At 39.0% G+C, this 24,217-nt stretch overlaps 2 protein-coding genes and 1 long non-coding RNA gene across 3 annotated transcripts in view; 1 reads left to right on the forward strand and 2 right to left on the reverse strand.

Moving 5' to 3' along the window:
• LOC114896314 overlaps positions 1-2,877 on the reverse strand; it is an 88,837-nt gene extending 85,960 nt beyond the window's left edge. The window contains exons 1-2 of the long non-coding RNA XR_003793753.1: positions 2,816-2,877; positions 728-877 (exon numbers count right to left, since the gene is read on the reverse strand). This is a non-coding gene — a long non-coding RNA (uncharacterized LOC114896314). The remainder of the gene's footprint in view (positions 1-727; positions 878-2,815) is intronic.
• Positions 2,878-3,010: 133 nt separating this feature from the next.
• The window catches only part of TBPL1 (TATA-box binding protein like 1), a 29,751-nt gene continuing 8,544 nt past the window's right edge, over positions 3,011-24,217 (forward strand). The window contains exon 1 of the mRNA XM_029223770.1: positions 3,011-3,241. The gene's annotated coding sequence lies outside the window, so the exon portion shown is untranslated. The remainder of the gene's footprint in view (positions 3,242-24,217) is intronic.
• Positions 18,698-24,217, reverse strand: part of SLC2A12 (solute carrier family 2 member 12) — a 72,282-nt gene continuing 66,762 nt past the window's right edge. Inside the window, exon 5 of the mRNA XM_029223769.1 lies at positions 18,698-18,719. Coding sequence (XP_029079602.1) covers positions 18,707-18,719 — 13 coding nt within the window. The 3' untranslated portion in view covers positions 18,698-18,706. The remainder of the gene's footprint in view (positions 18,720-24,217) is intronic.

The raw sequence follows: 24,217 nt of genomic DNA on the forward strand, positions 1-24,217 counted from the left end.
TGTACAGCAGGAGATATTCGAGTAGAATCCTGAGAAATGAGGATCCCCAACTCCACTGTTCTGCTGGGACTCTGCATTCCTAGTTAGCATGTTAACTTTATGTGGGGCAGAAAATTTTGTTGTTTCAATTGGCAGAGTAGATATTATCTAATCCCTACCAGTACAGGATAGCTAAATCACTGGCAGAAAGGACTCCTCTTAACAATGCTGTCTAAGTACCACCCCACTATTGCCTGTCTCTTCAGAAAGGCTGTGCTGAACCACAGTTTGTCTCTCTCAAAGCACTAAGGGAGACAAGCAGTAGCCAACATATTCCAATAACCTGATTTTTTCTTAACCAAGTTCATAAAGCTGGAGCCTTAGTGGGCATAACTGTGGTGAAGGATCAGTGTTTTGGTTTGTTTGTTTTTATTTACCAACCCAACACAGACAAGTGTTTTCATAAATACAAAACTGCACGCTTAGATGTCACAGTAATGTCAGATTATTGAAAGTTTCAAAATGCTCCTCTTGATTTCTATACCTATTTTATTGTTGATCAGTAGTTTACAAACTGGCTTTTGTCTATAAATCACATTTTTAGTAGCACATATCTAACTGATAAGGTTTACTGTTTTCCCAGCCTAGATATCAATTTCTGTATTAATGGAGAGGCTTGGTTCAGAACATACGCTGTATATTCTAATCTTACCTGGCACCTGAATAATGAATAATATTATAATCTTACCTGGATCTTGAATAATGGAGCACATTATAAGACCAGTGAAGCCCATGGGCTTTATCTCATTGTCTTACTTCTTTCATCTTGAAATGAATTCCTGGGTCAGAGGAATGGTGTTTGAGCTAAAGCGTTCAATGAGTCTATGGAGAACGGTGCCTGCAGTAAAATCAAACCCAATTCCAGAATAAGGAAATACTGTAATGAGACAGATTGTGGAGTGATCTGTGACAAAAGGGGGTCCAAAGCAACTGACATGCTTGATACCAGGTATATTGCTGGTCTCCTGCAAGGAGGGTGCCTCATAAAGACCATAGTCACCATTGCTGTAAAGCTGACTTTTCAGCAGTGGCAGTAATCGTTGGGATAGAGCCTTTCCCCTGCCACTTCCTTGGTAAATCAGACCATGCCACTCTACAGCTTAAACCCCTTCACTTCCACTAGCACTTGAAAGAAAATCCAAACTCCCTTCTGCATGGTCTGCAAGGCACTGAAGGTTCAAGGCCTTAGTTTCTCTCCAACTTCATCTCATGTCCTCTACCCCTAGCTCTGATCATGATGCCCCATCCACTCTAATACTCCAGCACAGCAAATTCTAGCCCATACTGTTCCCTCCGCCTGGAACACTATGTGCATCCCTTCCACTCCCATCCCTTTCAGATAACAGTTAAAATGTTACTTCCCGAAAGTCATCTCCTCACTACCCAGCAGACATTACTCTCTAACCCAGCCTCTTCTTCATTTTCTTCATCACACATATTCTTGTTCATTAAATAATTATAATACAAGCTATAATTATTGAATATATTCAAAAAATAAATTAGTAAAGAAAATGAAACAAAATGGAAGTTCCATAATTCTACAGTGCTTTTAAACATCAGATATTTTACTGAACAGTCAGAGTGGGAAGCAAAAGATCTAGAGGCATCCTTGAAGACCCCGTAAGTAGTGAAACACTCAAATGGTTGTCTACTCCCAAATCCCCCAGAAGTCAGCCCAAGTCTTTTCAAAAGGACTGTGGTGTTATCATTTTTCATGCAGGATTCACACCAATCAGAGGCCAGGTACTCATGAGCCCGCCTCATGGCCTTTTATTAAATTAGAGCTGCCCACTGGCCTCATCCAGGGCCAGAGGCTTCTGACTGCAGCCCAGCCCTGGAGCAGAGGCCTGTGCCGGCCTGAGAGTGGGGCTCTGGGGGCGCCGCGGGGCCCCGCGCTCCCTGGAGTTCCCAGGGCCGTTACTCGGGTCTCGCTCCCACAGGCAGCGCCTTTCACGTCACCCCGTGAGGATCCTCGAGGACCCCAGCGCAGCCGTTCAAACTGGCGAATGTGCACCCCTGGGAGTCCCCCGGGTCAGTTCACGGCTACTTGGGAGCACAGCCGAGGAAGGGTCTCAGTCCCAAGCGCCCAGCTTCCACGTGAGCCGAGCCGCCGCTGCTCCTACCCAGCGCCCCAGTCCCAGCCTGCAGCCGCCCTCCTCTCCCACCTCTCGCATCCTTCTTGGATCCGGCTACGCCGCTTAGAAGCCTCGGAAGTGCCTCCCGGCTCCCAAGGCAGAATCCTGATCGCAAACCCAAGCTGAGTAAGGAATATCGAAGGGACAGGCGACAGAAGTTTGACATAAACTCCCTGCGTTATCTATCTATCTATCTATCTATCTAATCTATCAATTTACCCGTGTATCCATTCTTTCATCTTTCATATCCTATCGCTCTATTTTAGGACTAGGATTAAAATTCATTCATGAGAGTTTGATCGCGAAGTCGTAAATTAACGCGAAAAAGCGAAGTAGGACTTTTTCACAGAAAATGTCTTCGTTAGAATTAGAAAAAAAAATAGTTCTTAGGGCTAGCTTCTATAATTATGTTGAATGGTGGACCTTTTCTATAAATTGAATGAGCTAACGAAAGTTCCAAGGTTTTGGCAAAAAACAAACAAAAAACCCTAAAATCCGTTTATATTATACTTTACACCAGAAATTACGTGCACATGTTTAGCTACCAGCTAAAGATGTACAAGGGATACATAGTTTTCTCGAAATCTTTTCAAGCGGTTCTCAAGCACAAGTCTAGCCTAGTCCACACCCACCAGCCCCACCTCGCCAAGCTCTCCAGCAGGCCGGGCCGGACCTGGGCACCAGGAAGGAGGAAAGGAAAACGGAGGAAGGGGCGGGGGAAAGTGACGGGAGCAGTGAGAGCCGGAAGTGGTTGGCTAGCGAGGAACCCAGGAGCGCCCTGTCCGGCGGCGCTCTAGCCTCCGCGCGCTGTCTCTGTGCTCCCCCGCGTCTCGTCTATTTATTGTCGCGGGGAAGCAGCGGCCGCCCTGTACCCGGAACAACAAAGCACGAAAGACTGAGCCTGAGCCTCGGGGGCTCCTAGCAACGGGCCGGGGCGGGAGTTCCATGGAGACTGGGGAGCGCGCCCGCCTCATCATTATCCTTGTCCTCCAGCTTATCCTTCGCGCCCGCCGCAACCGGCAGCAGCGCTGCAGCCGCGTCCTCTGCCGCCGCCCGCTCTTCCCACGGTAACCCTGTCGGCGACCCTGGGCGGGGGGAGCGCGGGCGACCGAGCTGCCTGAGTGCCGGGTGCGGGGCGACTTGGCGCGGGGCTGCGTGTGCGGAGCCGGGGCCGTGCTGCGGGTGGGGTGTGTGCGGGCGGATGCCTGAGGGAGAGGCGCTCAGATGTAGGAAATTGGTCCGGGGGCCGAGGGAGGGTCCACTTCCTAGGAGGACAGGGTGATATTTGGGGGTCTCATCAGGGATAACGGGTTGGGGGTGGGGCGTCACTGCCTGGGAGCGTTATCCAGCGAGGTGTAGGATAAGAAAAGAGGTATTTTATTTTTCCTGTTAGCCGCCACTGGGAAAGACAGGAGAAGGGAGATTCCCCATCCGTCTCTATGGAGCCCTCCCCCAGGGGAAGAGAAATCGTGCAAAGATGCTAGCGGGTCCGTTGCTTCCCAGAAAACTTCCAACGGCCTTTGCCGCGGCGGGCCGGCTCCCAAATAGCACCTTCGTCGGTTACTGGTTCTGGCAATGCCAACAGCCTCGCTTTATGTTATTATTAGTAGTAGAATTAACCGAAATAGACTTGATGAAGAAGGATCTGGAACTGAGGAAGATAAAATGGATAGTAGGTAGGGCTAAGCAGGGTTGAGAGTCGGGATAAGCGCTTAATGATAGCCAGTAGAAGCTCTAAAAGTAAATTTAATTGGGAATGACGGTTTTTAAACTCTCTCCTTCTGCCGAGATGTGCATCTGCGGGCTGTGTCAGTGTGCTCATTGCGATAGGATTCAGACTGCAGCCAATCCACATCTGTGAGCTCTCTGACTGCATCTGTCACCTGCAGTTCCAGAGCGACACTGGCAGTTAACCAGCGTTAGGCTTGTGTATTTAGGGTTAAGAACAGTGCCTTAAAACTGGCTCAAGGAAAGAAACGGAAACAAGCTTGGTGTGATTATTGTGTGAAGAAATAATAACAGATTCCTTGGGGAAATGGGGAAAGAGAAATATGAGAAGGTTCAGCTATTCTAGTACAATCTGCAGTCTCTTGGAAAGTTTGAGAAAATGGCAGTTCATTCAAATCGAGAAAGGATTTTTATCACTGTGGTTTAAAGAATTATTCGCAGTTGATATGTTAAATGCCAGTTTATGCTATCTCTTTAAGCCTTACGTCTCTAACTATTTAATGGTTTTATGCTTTCCGAAACCATTCTAGGTCAGTAAATGAGGTTTTCCTGTGGCGTGCTGAAACGGCCATGTATGCATACTACAGTAATACTATTTTTGTGTCCACTGGGAACAAAGCTCTTTATATAAAGCTGAAGATTAAAGATGAAAATAAAATTGATAAATAACAGAAGCAGTGATGTCAACCACGGTTTCTATTTGTTCCTTACCTTTTTCGCTAAGCCTGGCTTGTCTTAAGCAAATAGGTTTCATCCTTGTCCCCCAGCCCGCTTTTTTCGTAATGATATGCCGCTCTGTGCTCTTGATTGGTTGATGCCAGAACAGAGTTTTTGACTTTGGCATTTTCATGGAATTGAGGTGCAGCATCTCTTGTTACGGAATTTCATATATGTGCAAAGAGGTGGGCAGTTTCCTTTGACAAAGATGGGAAGTATAAACATTGGGAAACTTAAAATTGCATTTTGAACCTCTTAAGAAGAAAAACTTAATATTGTCATCTTTAGGTTAGTGAATCAAGGACTTTTTCTTAATCTCTTCATGTAGCTGTACTTCTGTGAATGTTGTTCTGGGGGGTGACCACACCTGAGGGTATTGGACGTTGAGTCCCAGGATTTTCTCAGTGTGTGTGAGACTTAGTGAGTTCTCTCAGTCTCAGGGCTGCCATCACACTCACTTTGTTTAGATTTTATTTGCTGTTGCCTCTATCCCTTACCCCTTCTGTGTTTGATGGGGGAAAGGATTTAAGCCCCGACTTCCACCTTTATTAACAATCCCTGCTTTCCCTGCTCTCTGCTCCAGCACTCCCAACGTTTTGTGTTGTCTTAGTTCCTCTCCTTACTTAATCACATCCCAATCAAAAGTGATTTTTTGTGATATTTGTATTATTTCTGTTTCTTATGGAATTTTCAACATATGTCCTTGGCCTGTATATCCTTTTCATTAATGTTACTTCGTCTGTTGCATTTTCCTTCTGTATCCCTCCCCTTATATGGAAAATGGAGTGATCATGTCAGATGCTCTGTATTTATTCTGAATACAACAGATAAGAGCCTTAAACCAAGAATCAAGACTGCATTGAAATAAGACACGTAAAAATATTTGAACGTTTAGGAATAAAAGGTGTTTCAGAAGTCCAAGTGGTAACACTGTAATTAGAGATGTAGTCAATTTTTTAAAAATAAAAGAGTATTGTAGAGCCTGCTGTGTGTTTTTAATTGAACCTTAGATTTTCATAATTTGTACTCTAAAAACCTTTTCTTAACATCCATCTTTTCTGATCATTTTGCATCTGAATACTTGACTGAAATTACACTTTTCCAAATTAGAGGGAACAATTTAAGTGAGTCCCACAGTTTTGTTTCATGTGGAAAATTGTCATGTCGAAATTTGTGTGGATGTATACATATATAGAATGTGCAGAGTTTGCTGTAAGGTAGAATGAATACATGCAAAATCTATAGCTGAATAGTTTTGGAGAGTGTTCTTTCTTAGCACGGGTGTGGCACAGTATTTAAAAATCAGCAAATATTGTGTAATCTAGTTGAGTGGTTATTAGTGCTGTTTTTAGGTGAGGAGGCCTGTAATTACATGGTGATTGATTTCTTTCTGTTGCATCATAGACCATGTGATGAATTATTATTGCTATGAAAAATAAAGTGTAAATTGATTGTAGAATTGATAGTAGAATGTTTCCACAATGGCTCAACACCTGTAGTTCTTTGAAAATTTAGCTGTATTGTGACATTTGAATTAATAAATAAAGATTTCCTGAAATTTACACTCATGTTTGTTGTACCTTTAATATGTCTGATGCCACGGCAGGTGTACAAAGCTGGATGGAAGTGTTTCTCTTCAGGTGCTTTTTGTGCACTTGTAGATAGCAGAGAAATGACATGCATAGATACTAAAACATGACAAACATAAATTTGAATTTTAAATCCTTTATTACATACTGCCTGGTGCTATAGTTATTGATGTATGGATTTCATCGTGCCTGCTAAATTAGAAGTTTCTTGGGCATCGGGACTGTAAGTCGCCATCATATTGTATGTTCATGTTGCATATGTGTGTATTTTGAAGATTAACATATTAATAAAAGGATGTATATATATTTCATTTCTTTCACTTCAGGGACTTATCTAGTGGATGAGGGGAACCTTTAGGCATCTAATCTAATTAGGAATCTAATTCCTGATGCCTAAAATTAACTTTTTATACTGGCTGCAAATTCTAAACAGCAAAATTTCTCAAACATGATTAGGGCTTTTTTTTTTTTTTTAACCAATTCAAATAATAAAAATAATGGTTTACTGCCTTGAGTTGATACAGTATGTGCTCTTGTTACATGACTGCCACTTCGGGTAATTTCAGAAGGGTGAAAGAATATATTTATCTGAGGTCTTTCCAGGCCACGTAGACAAATTTGATTTTTGTATTGTGACACAATTTATTTAGAAGAAAAATGGAGTGTATGTGTTTGTACAGTTGTGAAAAAGCAAGATTCCAGAAGTACGTCATTAGTGGAAAGGAATCAGGTCATATCAAAAATTGTACTTATCTGGTCTTATCTTGTGACTAAAGAGTGACAAAATTCACAATTTGGTTTAAATGGCTTGTTTTGTAATGGAAGGTGTGCTGCTGAGGATCCCATTAAATGCTAAAAAAACACAAGGTGAATTCTGGGACAGTTCAAATCAGGCTTCATGTGGGAGTCCATAATGAAGCTGTTTGAAATTTCACCAAAAAAATGCAGCACAAAACTTTGGCTGGCGATTTTGACCACGCAGTATTCATCCATCAAGAAAGAATACTGAAAATCAGATTGCATCTGAAGGAGTCTTCTCAGGACATGTGTGGATGACTCTTGGTACTATAATTGTGTTTACCATCATAGACTTCTGTCCATAGACCTTGATCCATGATACGTTTTTGTTTTTTAACTCACTAGGTGAGAACTCACAACATTTTGAAAGTCAGAATTTGTTTTTATTAACTAAATGGTTCCAGAGATCAGGCATTAACCTTTTTCCTTCTGATAAATTACAAGTATTTTCATTGTAAAACCAGTTTTTTTTGTTTGTTTTTGTTTGTTTTTTTGCGGTACGCGGGCCTCTCACTGTTGTGGCCTCTCCCGTTGCGGAGCACAGGCTCCGGACGCGCAGGCTCAGCGGCCATGGCTCACGGGCCCAGCCGCTCCGCGGCATGTGGGATCCTCCCAGACCGGGGCACGAACCCGTGTCCCCTGCATCGTCAGGCGGACTCCCAACCACTGCGCCACCAGGGAAGCCCTGTAAAACCAGTTTTGATCAAAATCAGTTACGCTTTCTTGGGATTAGGGTTAGTATAGCGCTTAAGAGTATGGACTCTGGAGACAGGCTGCCTGTGTTCAGCGTGGTGGCGATGCTGCTTGTTGGTGTGGCCTTGAGCAAGTTTTTTCACTACCTTCGTTCCCCAGTTTCCTCATCTTCAAAATGGGGTTCATATAAGTACTACCTCATAGGGTTGCTGTGAAAAGTAAGTGTAAAGCACTTAGCACACTGTTCTGCAGAGTTAGCTGAAAAAATACTAGCTGGTGCTTGACTCAGTGGTGTGAGGTGTAGTACATTAGAGGTGAACCATTAGACCACTCAGATGCTTTGTTTCTTTCCTTTGGAGGCTATTAAAACAGTGAAATTCTTTGTGATGCTGGCTATTGGACTCATCTCTGCTGTTAGGTCTTGGAAGGGGGAAGCACTTTTGTTTTAATTTTGGATCATCACACAGACATCTGGTTATCACTTATGGCAGATGGATTCAGTAAAAAGAGACATCTCTGTTTCTTGGAAAAGGACGGCCAACAAAGCCCGGTCTGGCACCATGTTGCAGCTATTGAAATGCTATTTCCCTGTGGACTTCACTGCTTGTTTAGTTGTGTGGTACTTCTGAATAAAAGGAATAGACCCCAGTGGTTTCATTTAGCAGAATTAGCCCTTTTTTAGAAGACACTGTTTTTTACTTGCATAGCCTTAGGTGGTGGTAAACTTGAAACTTATTGGTGTCATTATCACTTGGGTTTTCTGTGTCACTATAAATGTGCTCTACATAGTAGCTTTCTTGTAATTTTAGAGGTAGCTGAAACTACTGCTGTGCTCCAATAATTCAAGTGGCTCAGGAATGACTGCATACGATTGCAAGATTATTTGTTTATGGTAAGGCTGACACCAAATACTGAGGCTGCCTAGTAGGGGATAACCTGATCATTATAGCTTTGTTTATTAGGCTGCTATTGAAATGGCTAACTTTTTAATGTTAAATCCAAATGTTTTAGTTTAGTTGTGTGGACCTTTGAAACTGTTGACTAGAAAATAAATATTTCTCTTAAGTACAGTGTATCACAAACTGTTCTTTCCTATATTGGCTAATATGTAGGTCTTGGTTTTTAGTTGAAATAATATTTTTTATAAAACATATAGAAGTTTATATAAAACATTATTAAAAGTATGTTTTGCTTTAAATATACAGGGATAAAGTTTTATAATTCTTTCTTCTATATTGTGCAGCTTTTGTTTTAGTTGGTTTTTATAACCACCCCGCCAAGAAGATTGGCAAATATGCTTGTATTTAGAGGCATGACTTCTGTTTTCCTGATTGAAGAGAGTGACATTTAGTTGATACTGTTGATTTCATTGCGTACTAATAACTACATTGGCCAGAATAGATGAGGTATTGATATAATATTGTTAACATAATTCCTGTAGCCATCATGGATTCTGGGTCTAAAAAAATATTGAGATGAGCAAGGAAATGATCATGGCTGTTTCACATATATACTCGCACATGTATATATCCTTTAATTTTAGATATTCTGAGGACTGTATTGGGAGATTTTTAGGACAGCAGGTCTCCAAAGTGTCAATACTGTTGCCCAGAATAAAACCTGGGTGTTTTATTCTGTCTAATACATTGTTAACGTTTCCCCGGTGTTCTTAACACCACCCTTTTTCAGGGACAGGTGTTGCCATCTTTCAGATAAGAAGATAATAAAATCAGTGTGTAACCCAAAAGTGCAAATCTGAAGATGGGCATTTGGTTTATAAGTATGGCCAACACTTATAGACCGTATCATTGTTTGAACCTCTGTTAAGATTCACGATGAACCTGCAGCTTATGTGGAGCAAGAACCTCTCCATTCTTTTTAATTTGCCAGATACTTTTGTTGAACCGCAAACCCTTTTATCTTTCACCTGCTTATGGCTGCAGTGAACCTCTTGGGCATCTCCAGTTTCTTGTATGTATGTGCAACCTAGTGAGGTTGTAATGAGCAACCGTTAATTGCTCATGGGTTGACCACATCCCAGGACGTGGCAGGTTAGGGTGGTGGTAGGAGCCACAGCCATGTTGAAGGCACAGTCACCAGTTCATTAGATCTTCCTCAACACCAACCTGGTGTGCTCATCTCAAAGGTCCACCAGATTGCTTAACTCAGTTCTCTCCTCTTTTTTGTTGTTGGTGGGGGAGGACCTGAAGTAAGGGATGTGATGTGGCTCAACAGTTCACAACTGATAAAAAGCTCTATGAATAACACTTTTTCCATTATCTCAGCAGCATATTGATAATGTAAATCTTTAGAGAAAACCTTTGGCTGGCCAGTAATCTTGAAAATTCTGCTTCAGTGCATAGTGTAAACCTACTTAGGTGATAGTTTAATTTGTCTGTACATTAAGAATGTGTGCCTTTTAGTTACTCTTTGTAGGCTTTTTGTTTAGGGCCTGTTAAATTAGAAGAGTTTCAGATGTCTGAAACTATATTCTTAACTTAATTTGTCTGTATTGTATCCTCACTCTCACTTTGTAAAGAGAGGAATAATGGCTTTATTATCACACCCTGTTTAAAGGATGGTTGTTATGCTGAAGGTAACTGACAGGGTAGCTAGTCTATAACCAGCTTTCATGGAATAAACTTAGGATATGGATGAGTTAGGACCCTTGGGGCTGAAATGGAGAGTGTAGCTTAGGAAAGGGGAACGAGAATATATACCAAAAGTGCTAAGGGTCTGTATGTGTGTTTTAACCAAAATTATTCTTTCCTTACATCAGAACTGTATTATATTTCTGTATTTGTGAAAACTCCTAGAACACAGTTGCCCTTTAGGACTTGGGGGTCTGAACTAAAACCGGTCTATTGAGTTGATGACCAAGTGCCAGCCGCTAAGCCACATTCTAAAGACACACATTTATATTAAATTGTTCTCTTTAAGGAGCATGGTGCCTACAGTCTAGTAGAGTGGACAGTTATAATACAGTCAGTACCCTTACATTTGTTGGGCCCTCACTTGGGGTCTCTTCTGTCAGTGTTGCATGTGGCTGGCTCCTCCTTAGCCTTCCAGATCTCATTTTAAGAATAATTTCTCATCTCTGAGGAAGTTAAGGGACCTTCCTGGATCACTCTAGAGTTTCTCTTTATAACATAGATCACATTCTCTAATTATTTTCATGGCTTGTCCTTTTTCATTGTCTGTTTCTTCCACTGGAATACAACTGCCATGAGGGTTTCTTACCTGACTGTTTTGTTCTGAGCTGTATTCCCAGTGTCTAGCCGTAGTGCTTGGTTCACATCCATTGCATGCTAATGAATACAGTTGTGAGTAAGAGTTTGTTAGTTGAAGGAGTGGGGAAGGGGCATCCTAGGCAGATATAAAATCAGGAAAGGATCAGCTGTTGCAAGAGGAGTGGTAAAAAGTTGTGAAACAGTTAAGGTGCGTTGGAAGTGGAAGATTAGGTTATAAAACTTAATTTGGAGACATGAAACTCACTGCATTCCAAGCTGTCTATGTAAGAGAGCCAAGAGACATTTATTTAAGCAGGGGTGTGGCACAGTTAGGAAGACAATTCTGGTAGCTTATTTGGTAGGTGGACTAAATTGTGGAGACTGCAAGCAGAGAATTCCGCTAGAAGGCTGTAGCCTTAATGGCGCGTGAAAGCCTCATATAAAGCACTGATGCTTGGGATGCAGAAAAGAAGCTAGACGAGAAGCTAACTGAGTGTAGGAGAAAAAGAAGAAATGAAGGATGATTCTGAAATGTCTGATTCAGGTTTGAGAGTGTTGGGTGGTGGCTCCATTAACTAAAATTAAGAATCCGGAGACAGCAAGTATTTCTGAGGGGATTAATTATTAGTGTTGGATGTGTTGGTTTACCTTAATGAATATGCCTAACAGACAGGAATATGGTTTCAAATCTCTGATAGGTCAGGATTGAAGTAAGAGCCATAAATTTATGGGTAGCAGTTGAAGCCTGGAACGCTTAAATTAGAAAGGGATTTAAGGCAGTTGTTTATAACCTTCAAGGATCTTAAACTCATTTGAGAATCTGAAGAAAATAATGGCCTCCTCAGATGTACATCCAAATTTGTGTGGATATGATTTCAAGGGGGTTTGCACCTCTGGAACCAATTGTTGAGCTCTTCAGGGACTGTCGTGGACTTCCCTGAAGAATTTATGACATAAGAGGCAGACAGAGCAGTATTTGAGATGGGGAGAACCTAGGAAAGGTGCCTCAGAAGCCCAGGATAGGGGATGGTGAGGAAGAATCGGGGGAATCAGAGGTTCCCAGGGCTTTATGCTCTGGAGAGGTCCAGTAGGAGGGAGTGTCAGCTGTGACATTGGATTCAGCAATGAGCAGTTCATTTGTAACATTTCATCCCGTGCAGAGGCAGAAGGCAGATTGTGACCATTTAATGCATGAATCCAAGTTAAGGAAACAATGCATGGGAAAGAGTGCAGAAGTCTTGATGTTCTGTATGATAAACAGTCCTGATATGAGAATATAACCCATTTTAAGGACCTGCTGAAAGGGAAATTCCATTATTTTGTTGACCTGTTGTGGCGTTTCAGCCCAGTGGTTCTCAACTGACTGCCCCATTAGAAACAACTTGGAAATGTTTTTAAAATCAGGGCCCTACAAAGGTTAGTTAATCAATATCTTTGGGGCTTGTACCTCTTTATAGCTTTTATTTTGTTTGTTCTGTTTCGGGTTTTTCTTAAAAGTTAAGAACCAATGTTCCCATCAGAAAACCTCCTTATCGCTCTTTTTATGCATCTGTGTTAGAATACTTTCTTTAATTGTACGTTATTGTCAATTACTCAGTTTACTGTTGTGCTAGGTTTAAATCAGTGCCCTTTAGTCCTTCTCACAGACCTTAGTTTCCAATTTAAAAAATTTTGTGGCTTTCTTCTGATCTTCAACCAAGTTCTACATATTTATCTTTTTTGAGTGATACAGCCCTCAATCAGTGAAAGATCTGCCCATTTCTGAGTAAGACAGGAAATTCTTAATGGTGCTTACATGTGGAAAGAGTATTCATTCTGCAGTCCCTTTTGCTTTTATTTAAGTATGTTACATTTTTTACTAAATAGTAAAAACTATTTTTTAACTAGAAAAGTTTGAACTCTGTACACTATTTTCCAAGTAGCTAATTTCATAATCTTACCTTCCTTTTTTTAAAAAATGGCAGTCATGCGTGACCTAGACCTTAAACAGGTTGTCTCCATTAGAGCAGACATTTTATATGAAGGGTAAACTATAAAATCAGTTGAAAGGAAACTGTCAAAATAGGAAATTCCACCTGTTGTGTTTTCAACTTGCAGTGCTTTCTCTGGATTAAATTCTTTTTTTTTTTTTTTACGGTACGCGGGCCTCTCACTGTTGCGGCCTCTCCCGTTGCGGAGCACAGGCTCCGGACGCGCAGGCTCAGCGGCCATGGCTTACGGGCCCAGCCGCTCCGCGGCACGTGGGATCTTCCCGGACCGGGGCACGAACCCGTGTCCCCTGCATCGGCAGGCGGACTCCCAACCACTGCGCCACCAGGGAAGCCCTGGATTAAATTCTTGATGAGCTGTCAGCAGTTCAAGTTTGAATCCTGTGTTCATACCCTTGAAATAAAAATCAGATTATGGAAAAAATTGAACTTTATGCATGCCAACCTTGACACCAACCACAAGCTGAAAGAGGGTTTATTCCGTTTTTTAGCAACCTAATTAATTAATATTTTTACTTGCGAAGAAAATGATAATCTTTAAAAAATTCTGTTGTGTTATTAGCATCAGCTTAATGGCTAGAGTAGTCTCACAAATTGTAGTTGCTTATTATGGGTAACTTAGGGCAAATATTAAGATTCTCTGTAAAGAGACAAACCTCCTCGTTTTTTAAATAATAGCTCATAATATGGGAAAATAGGGATGCATGTAAGACCTTCTGGGAAGAACTGAGGCCTTACACTTAAAATGAACATGATAAATTTACACTTTAAATGAAATGAACAGATGAATGGTTTTGTTGCACTTTAATATTCAGTTTTCCTGTTTTTGCAGGTACCTAGCTAAGTAAATGTTGGCAAAATGTCTGTTTTGTAATTTGTAGTAGACTTGGTCAGACTCTTCTCCCCGTCTCTTCTCTCTCCTTCTCCTCCAGACTCCCAACTCCCCACCCCCCAAAAAACCCACACAATCAACAACTACTTTTTGTTTTGGTTTGAAACGGTTTTGTTGTTGTTGTTTTAATTCACTGTTAAATTTAGTTGTTTTTTAAATACTGATTTCATTTACCAGATACATCAAAATTGTATTCTTTATTTTTACCCTTGCTTTTAGCCCTGAAGCAACATGATCTGTTTTTGTGTTCCAAAGCTGGAGAACCACAATGAATAGCTGGAAATCCTTTCCATTTTTGAACATTTCTCTATCCGTGGAAGATGAAGAAAGGAGATAATTATAGTAACAATAAGAATAGCTAAATTTGAATGCTTACCGTGTACAAGTACTATGCTAAATGCTCTGCATGAAATTTTAGTTTTCCCAACACTTGGCACTAGGTGCTGTTATCTGCCTTATCCTACAGATGTGGACATTGAGGCACAAAGGCGTTAAATAACTTCCCCAAGGTCGCACGACTGATAAGTGGTAGAGTCTGGATTTAACCCAAGTAATCTGCTCCAGAGCCTGTGCTCTTAAAACTTGTGTTTGTGTGTGCATGTGTAGAGATGCTGCTTTTTAATAATCTCAAGCTAACAGTTAACCTCTCATAGACACTTTATTGAATGTGTCTCATGCCTTGGGAACTATTCCAAGACTTGGGTACAAAAATAAGTAAGAATTGATCACGCGTCCAAGGAGCTTATTGTCTACCAAGGAGACAGAAATACAAAATTTCACTGTAGTGTGGGAAAGTGCTGTGTATAGTACAACTAGCAGCATGGCCATGAGACTCGGAGCATTCATCATGGTAATGGATGCTCTGGCTCAGTCTTGGAGATCAGATGTCTTAGTTCCTTTGATTTCTTATTTTACCCATCATGGTTTTAATTACCTTCTGTATGAGGGTTTCCAAGTTTTCACCTCCAGTCTAGACCTAGGCCTGTCCTGAGCAGTGGCTCTTACCTGATTGTCTGTATCTCCTCTTGGATGTCTCACGAGTTCCTTCAAGTTAACATGTCCAAAACAGAATCCTTACCCCTCCTCCTTTTCCCATCTCCCCTTGCAAACCTGCTCTCCCTTCAGTGTTCCTGTCCCAGTAGATAGTATCTTAGGCCACAAACCTAGAGTCATCCTCCATCTCCCTTTTCCTCTTTCCCATATCAGTCACAAAGCTCTGTTCACTCTGCCTCCCAAAAATGTCTCTCTTCAATCTACTTCTTTCCGTCTTCATCCACCCTGCTCCCACGACTGTCCTCTCTCACCAGGACTGCCACACTAGACCCTAACTGAGTTTTCTGCCTGTTCTAACCTTGCAGTCCATTCTCCTGTTACAGAAATGGCAGTGATAGATTTTCTTGAAAAGCAAATACATTATGTCATTTCTTGCTTCTCTTTAGCCCACCATTATCTTGGGATAAACATGAAAATCCTTAACTTGGCCTAGAAGGCATAATTTAACCCCTCCCTGCATCTCCAGCCAGGTCTCATGCCACTTTCCGTCTTCCCACTGTAGCCAGGCTGACCCTTCTTCACATCTGAACACTTCACACTGCTCACTCACCTCAGAGCTGAGAATACCAGCTGTTCCCTCTGCCAAGTCTTGGTCACTGCTGGACCCCCATCTGCTGGGACTGGGCCTGATGCTTAGATTTCCGTTTCATTGTTATAGAATTGATTGAATGAAGGTGATGCTGAGCTATAGAACAAGTAGGAATGAGCTAGGTATAGAAATCAGGATTGATCATTTTTAGCAAGAGGAATAGCATAAGCAAGCAAAAGGCTGATATTTCTTTACATATAAGAGCTTTTTATAAATCAGTAGGATATCTCAGAAGGAAAATGAACAAAGGATATGAGGCAATTAACATAGAATAAATATAAGTATTCATATTTGAAAAGTTCACCTTCATTATTATTCAAGGAAAATCAATTCAATATTGCTATTTTTCTTATCTCAGGTTGTCAAAGGTTTTTATAAAATCCTTTGTTGACTAGATACAACACCATATGCATATGACCTCAAACTTGTTTAATATGCACAGATAAATATATGGATTTAGCAGCCTCAAAACATATAATCTCAATCTTGTTTAATATGCACAGATAAATATATGGATTTAGCAGGCTCATATGCCTACATGAGCATAGAAAAACAGCAGTAATTATCACTGTGGTGAGATTATGGATGACTTTTTTTTTCTTTAAGTATTTCTTATGTAATCAGAAAATGACATGCCATCTTTTAAAATCATATATTAAATCATATATTAAGACCGTGTAATGGAAATACTAAGAAATCTATCCAAAATAAATTTTGCTTTTACATAATAAGGAATCTGTATGCCAGATTTCTCATCTTTGAGTGTGAATCGCCAGATTTCAAGTTGTATTCAGTAAAATACTTTATTAGTTAAAATTAATATTAATGTTAGCATTGACTAATGTGACAACACTTTAATAGAGCATATTATAATTTGTGAGGTGCTCATTAATCCCTCAAATCAATCATATGGTGAGTAAATAGTGTTGTTTGTATTTTGCAAATAAGGGGAGAAACAGTTTAGAGTCAGCCCCTAGTCACATAGCATCCATTAGACATCCAAGATTTCTTACTTTACAGATACATATTAGTACATATTAAAATAGTGAAATTTGGGCTTCCCTGGTGGCGCAGTGGTTGAGAGTCCGCCTGCCGATGCAGGGGACACGGATTCGTGCCCCGGTCCGGGAAGATCCCACATGCCGCAGAGCGGCTGGGCCCATAAGCCATGGCCGCTGAGCCTGCGCGTCCAGAGCCTGTGCTCCGCAACGGGAGAGGCCACAACAGTGAGAGGCCCGCGTACCACAAAAAAAAAAAAAAAAATAGTGAAATTCTTAAGCAGGCTACTGTTTAAGCATTATTAATATGGGGTAAGTATTGATTATGTATTCTTAAACTGCAAAATACTTTTTTATACTGGAACTTTTTCATGGCAGTGTAAACCATTGAGTTATCTTTCCTTAAGCAGTCATTTTCAGAAAATCAGCATCATTTAAATCTTCCTCCACCACCTTTTAGGCATCATTACAAATATGTTCATTGATTAAAACATATTAATATACTCCTCTTTACTATTTTTTTTTAATAGATAGTTGCTGGCAACCCTCAGAGTTGTTTAAAAAACAGTATCTTTCTCTGTAATAACCTATATGGGAAAAGAATCTGAAAAGGAATAGATATACGTAAAAACTAAACTAACTAAACAACAAACTAAATCACTTTGCTATACCTCTGAAACTAACACAACATTGTAAATCAACTATGCTCCAGTGTAAAAGAAAAAATAAAATAAAAACAGTATCTTTGTAATTCTCTTAATGTAGATTTTTAAAAATTGTACTAACCATTTTGCTACCAGTCTTCAGAATTGGTATTTAGATTAAGTCAGAGATAGAAGGTGGAGACATATGTAATGAAGATAGTTTAACTTTCTGTTTAACTTAATGCAGTGATGGTTTTGTACATCAAATACTTTTGCTTTTATTTAAGCATTTAACAGTTTTATATGAGTGGTATACTACATAACCCTTTCCTTTGGAATATACAAGGGTTTTTGTGCCCAGGCATACTGTTAATAAAACTTTCTTTCTTCATGTGGCTAGACCACAAAAATGCCAACCCCAAGGACTGTTGGTATAAAGTATAAGCTGTTGGGCCATGCAGAGAAATGTCTTCATGATACGATGTCACCATGCCAAACAAAGAATTTGCAATTTGGTCATCTGCCTCCGCCGTTGCCCCTCGGTGCATCTTTCTCCCTTTACTGCCCGTTTGAACACGAATGCTTGTTGAAGGGAAGGTGGGAAGTTCAGAATTGGGATGTTAATTTAACTAACCTAACATAATAGTTCTAGAATGAAAATTGAAATTTAGTATGTAATTCTAGTATGAAATTTAGTATGTAAATTTGTCTATAGTATGTCTGCATGTAAGATGTTGGAATCCTGGGATTTGAGAATTAGATGGCATCTTAGAAACCATCTAGTGGCATCTTCTACCTAATAAGAGAATCATTCTATAACATTCCTAACTTGGTTAAGTATTTTGCCCTACCTCCCCTTTTTTGGGACACTTACCTTCTGTTGAGGCTTCTGCTTTGCAGGTATTTGCTTTTTGGTGTGGCTTTATGAGGCCTGCTTCCGTGCGACTTCATTTGGATCTTTCAGTTTCCTTTTTATTCAGACATTTGAGAGCAACTGCTATCTTTCCTTTCTTGTGCTAAATGTCCTGAGACTTTCCTCATACAACTATTTTTATATCTCATGCCATCCTACTTCCCTCTGGATATCTGGATATCAGTGCCCTCTTTAAATGATAAGGTCAGGATATTCTAGATGTTTTAGTAGCAAAGAGGCTAGTAATTCCTTTGCTCTGAATAGTCCTTTCTAACCTAGTTTTTCTTTTTTTTGTAAGTAATATAATTAAAATCCATGTTGTCTTAGTGTGACTTACTGTAAGGAAATTCTTTTTTTCTTTTAAAACAGCCTTTAAAAATTATTGTGGAAATTTTTAGACAGAAATGTCGGGAGAGTAGTGTAACGAATACACATATATCCTATCACCTAGATTTAATCATTAGTAAGAGATGAGGCAGTAGTATGGTACTTTTTTGTCTTAAAATAAAATTATACCTACTATCCAGATTCATTCTGTACCTCAGAATAGATTGTCCAAATTTGTTTGGTTCCTGTGGTAAGATTCCAGATAATGAGGGACTCATCTGAAACTTTATCCAGATCTATTTGTTACCGAGTTCAGACAGTGGAAGATTCCTGTATCTTAAATTACAGACATGGCATTTCCCCCGTGAATATTTCAATATGCATGTCTGAAAAATAAGCATAATTGTCTACATGACCACTCTATTATTTCACCTAACAGAATTAACAGTAATTCCCTAATGTCATCTATCATACTCAAATTTCCTCTTATAACTGTTTTGTTCAAACCAGGAACCAATCAAGGACCATGATATACAGATGTTTTATTCACTTTATTTATTTTTTTATTGGAGTATAATTGCTTTACAACGTCGTGTTAGTTTCTGCTGTACAATGAAGTGAATCAGGTATATGTTTACATATATCCCCCCCTCTTGGACCTCCCTCCCACCCCCGCCTCCCACCCATCTAGGTCATCACAGAGCACCAAGCTGAGCCCCCTGTGCTATACAGCAGGTTCCCACTAGCTATCTGTTTACACATGGTAATGTATTTGTGTCAAACCTAATCTTCCAGTTCATCCCACCCTCCCCTTCCCCCCCGCCCAGTGCCCACACGTCCATTCTCTATGCCTGCGTTTCTGTTCTGCCCTGCAGATCCGTTCATCTGTACCATTTCTCTATATACCACATATATGTGTTAATACACAGTATTTGTTTTTCTCTTTCTGACTTACTTCACTCTGTATGACAGACTCTAGGTAAAAATGTGAGCTTTACATTTATTAGCACTAAATTTTATTTTATCGCTGTCGCCCCATTGCACTAGTGTAGGGATCTGCACACTTTTTCTTAAAGGACCAGATAGTAACTATTTTAGGCTTATAGGTCATTTGGTTTTTGTCACAACTACTCAGCTCTGCCACAGAGTCATTATGTAAACACATGAGCATGGCTGTGTTTCAGTATGACTTTTTTTTTTTTTTTAACAAATCAGGCCCTGGCCCATTGGTTGTAGTTTGCTGACCCCGGCCTAACCTCTTATGATCTCTGTTTTTTTCTGTTAATGTGACTGTTCTCAATTCACTAAATCATACTATCTGGTTGCGATATTCTACTACCTGTGAATTCATTAAACAGTTATAGCTACCATTTAGTGAACACATGCTGTATGCTGTGTATTTGACATAAATAATCATATTTAATGCTTAAAAGCACCCGGGGAGATGCAGTGATGTTATCGCCGATTTTCAGAAGAAAAAATTAAGACTTAGAAAGAGGTCAGGTAACTTACCCAGTATCACACACCTAAATGTAAACACTAAGTCACCCTACCCTTTTGTAAGGTTTATGCTGTACTATTAAACAGATATGAAAGAAGACCCTCTTTCTAAAAGGCTTTTGTCCATCTTAGTCCTAGGCATGTGTTGAGAGACGATCAAGTAATCTGTTGGGATCAGGAACACAAAATGTCTCTTTCCTAAGCTGCTGTTTTGGGGGCTTTATAAAGAATACGAGGTTAGTTTGGATGGCGTACCTTATTTGTAGAAGAATGATCTCTAGGACACCACCTGGGTTCACACTGTGTTTGCAGTTGTACTATATCCAGTCTTTCCCTCCTTCTGCCATTTCTCAATCATGGACAGTAGTTCCGTGGTTAAACCTTTGAGGACCCACACCCACAGTATCCTCAGATGCAACTTGAGTACACTTAAAAGTAGCTGGAATCTACTTTTCTGTATTCTCATGTTTATTTTATTCTTTTGGCTTTTAGTTAGATTTTTAGGGTTACTTTTGCATTGTTTTTATAACAGTGTTTATTGTGCCCTTTTAGTTTAAAATGTCTTTCCTGGTGTGGAAAATTTTAAATGTAGTAGTCTCGGATGTAATTTGTCTTAAAAACCAGGAGGTGGCGATGTTTTCCAGGTGATGCTTTAAGGTTGTAATTGGAATACCACTGGACAGAGGATCTAACTTGTCCATAAAAGTCAGTGAGCAGGGAAGAAGCTGTTTCAACTGCAATAATGCATTTTAATACAGTGCTAGAAATATGTTATTTCTTGAAGTAGGACAGCTTCAGTTTTCAACTTTGCTTTTTATTAGAAGGAAATATTTGACAAGCACATGTTAGGCATTTACTTGAGAAACAGGACAAAACACATTATTAAACCATGTCTTAATATTAGGCCTTGGGCAGTGGGGAAATTACCAAAGTCACTCTGTTGCCAATTCTCTGAATAGAATAATTGTTAACATTTTGGCATTTTTAGTACATACAGAGATATATAAACCAAAATGAACTCTATCAAACATATATTTATTTTTTACATTATGAACCTCCGTCTACATCCATGTAGTTGTAATTTATAAAGTCTGTTCAGTAGTCTGTTATATGAGACTGCTATACTTTATTTAACCAATCCCTTCTAGATGGGCACGTAGGTTTCTGTTAACAGAATTGCAGTGTATATAATCTTATTTATACTTTGCTCAGTTGAATAATTTCTCAAGATGCATTCTTAATGGTTGACTGCAATTCATCATATACACATATTTTTAATTATTTGAATACACACTGCCAGATTATCTCCTGTAGAAATTGTTCCAAATTAGAAGAGAATGCTGGTTTACTTACATCTTCATCAGCAGTGTTTGATGCTTACCAGTATAAATAGTGGTATCTCATTCTTTTAAGTTAGCACTTCCTCATTACCAGTAAATTTAAAAACTATATATGTCTAAAGGCAAAGAATTTCTAAATAAATAGCTAATTAGTCTAAGAAAAATAATAATGGAAATGTAAATATTGTTAGAATCAAGGGATAATGGAAACATAATATATCCAACTTCAGATGTACCGAAAGCACTTGGTTATAATCGCCTTAAATGTTCATACGAGAATAGAGAAAAAGTTCAAAACTGAAGTATTAAGCATCCAACTTACTTTCTAATATAAGAAATTAGGAAAAAAATAGATCTGTAGAAGGAAGGAAATAATGAGCATAAGGCAAAAAATTTAATAAAGAGGATCAACTAACTGCCAATAATTTGTTCTTTGAAGAAACAAAAAATAGAAAGACTTTTCAGCAAGATTGATGATAGGAAAAAAAGCAGGGATAAATGATACTATGATGAAAAAGAGATAAGTGTACTAAAGTTGAGTTTTTAAAATTTGTAAGAAAACCATGAAAAATTGTATGCCATAAAATTTTTAATTTTAGAAGAAATGCAAAATGTCCCAAGAAAATTTAATTTAGGAAAACTGATTAAAGAAGAAATAGAAGACATCAAATGTCTTAAAACTCTTAAATTGAATTAATCTTTTAAAGTCCCCCAAGGAAACAAGAAACAGGTCCACACAATTTTCAGATAAGGTTTTCTAAAACTGTCTTCCAGAGAATTTTTTTAAAAAAAAAGAAGAAGAAACCTCACTACAAGTAACTCAGTTTCGTTTCTTTTTATGGCTGAATAATATTCCATTGTATATATGTGGCACATCTTCTTTATCCATTCATCTGTCAGTGGACACTTAGATTGCTTCCATGTCCTGGCTATTGTAAATAGTGCTGCAGTGAACATTGTGGTACATGACTCTTTTCGAATTATGGTAAGTCAGCAAGAGAAAAATAGTATGTAAACACATATATATGGAATCTAAAAAAAAAAAACGGTTCTTATGAACCTAGGGTCAGGACAGGAATAAAGACGCAGATGTAGAGAATGGACTTGAGGACATGGGGAGGGGGAAGGGTAAGCTGGGACAAAGTGAGAGAGTAGCACTGACATATATACACTACCAAATGTAAAATCGATAGCTAGTGGGAAGCAGCCGCATAGCACAGGGAGATCAGCTCAGTGCTTTGTGACCACCTAGAGGGGTGGGATAGGAGGGATGGTGGGAGGGAGACGCAAGAGGGAGGGGATATGGGGATGTATGTATGCATATAGCTGATTCACTTTGTTAAACAGCAGAAACTAACACAACATTGTAAAGCAATTATACTCGAATAAAGATGTTTAAAAAAATAAAAACTGAAAAAAAAAAAAGAAGAAACCAACCTAACTTGTATAATAAGTCTAGTGTCACCTTGATACTCAAACCAGATAAAGACAGTCCAAGAAAGGAATATTATAGGCAAATTCTACTTACAAACATAGACATATCAATCCTAACTGAAATATTAGCAAACCAAATCCATCAATGTATTTTTTTTGAAAACATGACTTACTGGGTTCAAGGATGTAATACATATGTCATAACTTTAAGAGGAATATATGAGAATGATAAAACAATTCAGCGAGAGTAGAGATTTTCTCCAGAGGGAAGGAAGGAGCATGTAATTTGGGAGAAGTGCATGAGGAGACATCAACTGTATTGTAAATTTTATTTTTTAAGCTGGGTGGTAGGTACATAGATGTTCGTTTTTGCCATTTATGTATCTTCAGTATTTCATGTTACAGTGTCAGCAGGCTTAACAGCTTTGTAAGTTTAAATGCCACTCTAAAATACTATTCTTTTTTGTGGAGTTGCTTAAACACATTTCCCTTGGAACTGTACAAACAAGTTTAAAAAGTTTTATGTGTAAACCATCATGAAATATAGTAAAGTGTACTACATATGCATTTTCATGGATATTATATTAAGGGAAAGAAAAAGACTCTTAGCTCTTCTTCATTTATATGAAAATGAGTGGCTTTGGAAGTAAAGTTTCAGACTTGCTTTTAGTTTTTAAAAAGTTTTTCCATGCCTAGTATTAAAAGAAATAGTTTGGAATTCTAGGTGGATGAGAAATTTAATATAGGCTGAAGACTGAAATGTTGGATTTTCTAGCATTCATTCACCAAATAGTAAGAGAACATTTACTATGTGCCAGATATGGTGCTGAGCCATGGGTGTGTACAAACATTTAAGATGTAGTCTTTGACTTTCAGAATTTAGTAGGTGAAATAAATGGTCCAGATGTTTAACTGTAGGTACCATAATAGTTACAAGCAATTTGGAATATTTCTTCCCTAGTGGGAATTAATTGTCCCCATGTTTTTTATAGTTGTGTGTGTGTGTGTGTGTGTTTAAAAAGTTATGTGTGTGTGTTTTTAGGAATAATCTAAGCCTTTTGAACTACTTTAAGAGGTAATCAATTCATTCCTCTTTAATGCTGACAATAAAGTTTCCTCAGGTAGAATTTTTTACCCATTGATAAATGATTTAGCTTCACTCAGAATTGAAAGGGGTATGATGCTCTGTAGAAGTTGAGATTTGTCTCTTTCACTGGATCGCCATTTGAATTATCCTATTTAAAAGTGATATGAAATGCTTTAGCTTTAAGAAGTTAATCTTTGTTAATATTTAGTACTACTCTTGTTTTACAAGATAGATAACTGCAAACGGGCCTTTTTTTTTGGTACTGCTTGAAAAAGGTGGAATCTTTCATGTAGTATGCCTTGCCTCTTTTTTTTTCTTAAGTACTGACTTCTTCATATTTTATCCTTGATTTAAAACCTATTAAAGCAATGATATATCTTCTGAGACTGTTTGACAGCTTACTCATATAAATATGAATACTTCCTAACGTGATGATCTATGCCCATGACTTCATTTTTAGAATTTAAGTTGCTTATGTATAGAAACAATCATCAATTTTGAATTAATTGCAAATTATTTAAGG

The sequence above is a fragment of the Monodon monoceros genome, unplaced genomic scaffold, assembly GCF_005190385.1.
Source record: "Monodon monoceros isolate NGI ecotype Baffin Bay Population unplaced genomic scaffold, NGI_Narwhal_1 Super_Scaffold_15, whole genome shotgun sequence".
In the NCBI taxonomy this organism is placed as follows: domain Eukaryota; kingdom Metazoa; phylum Chordata; class Mammalia; order Artiodactyla; family Monodontidae; genus Monodon; species Monodon monoceros.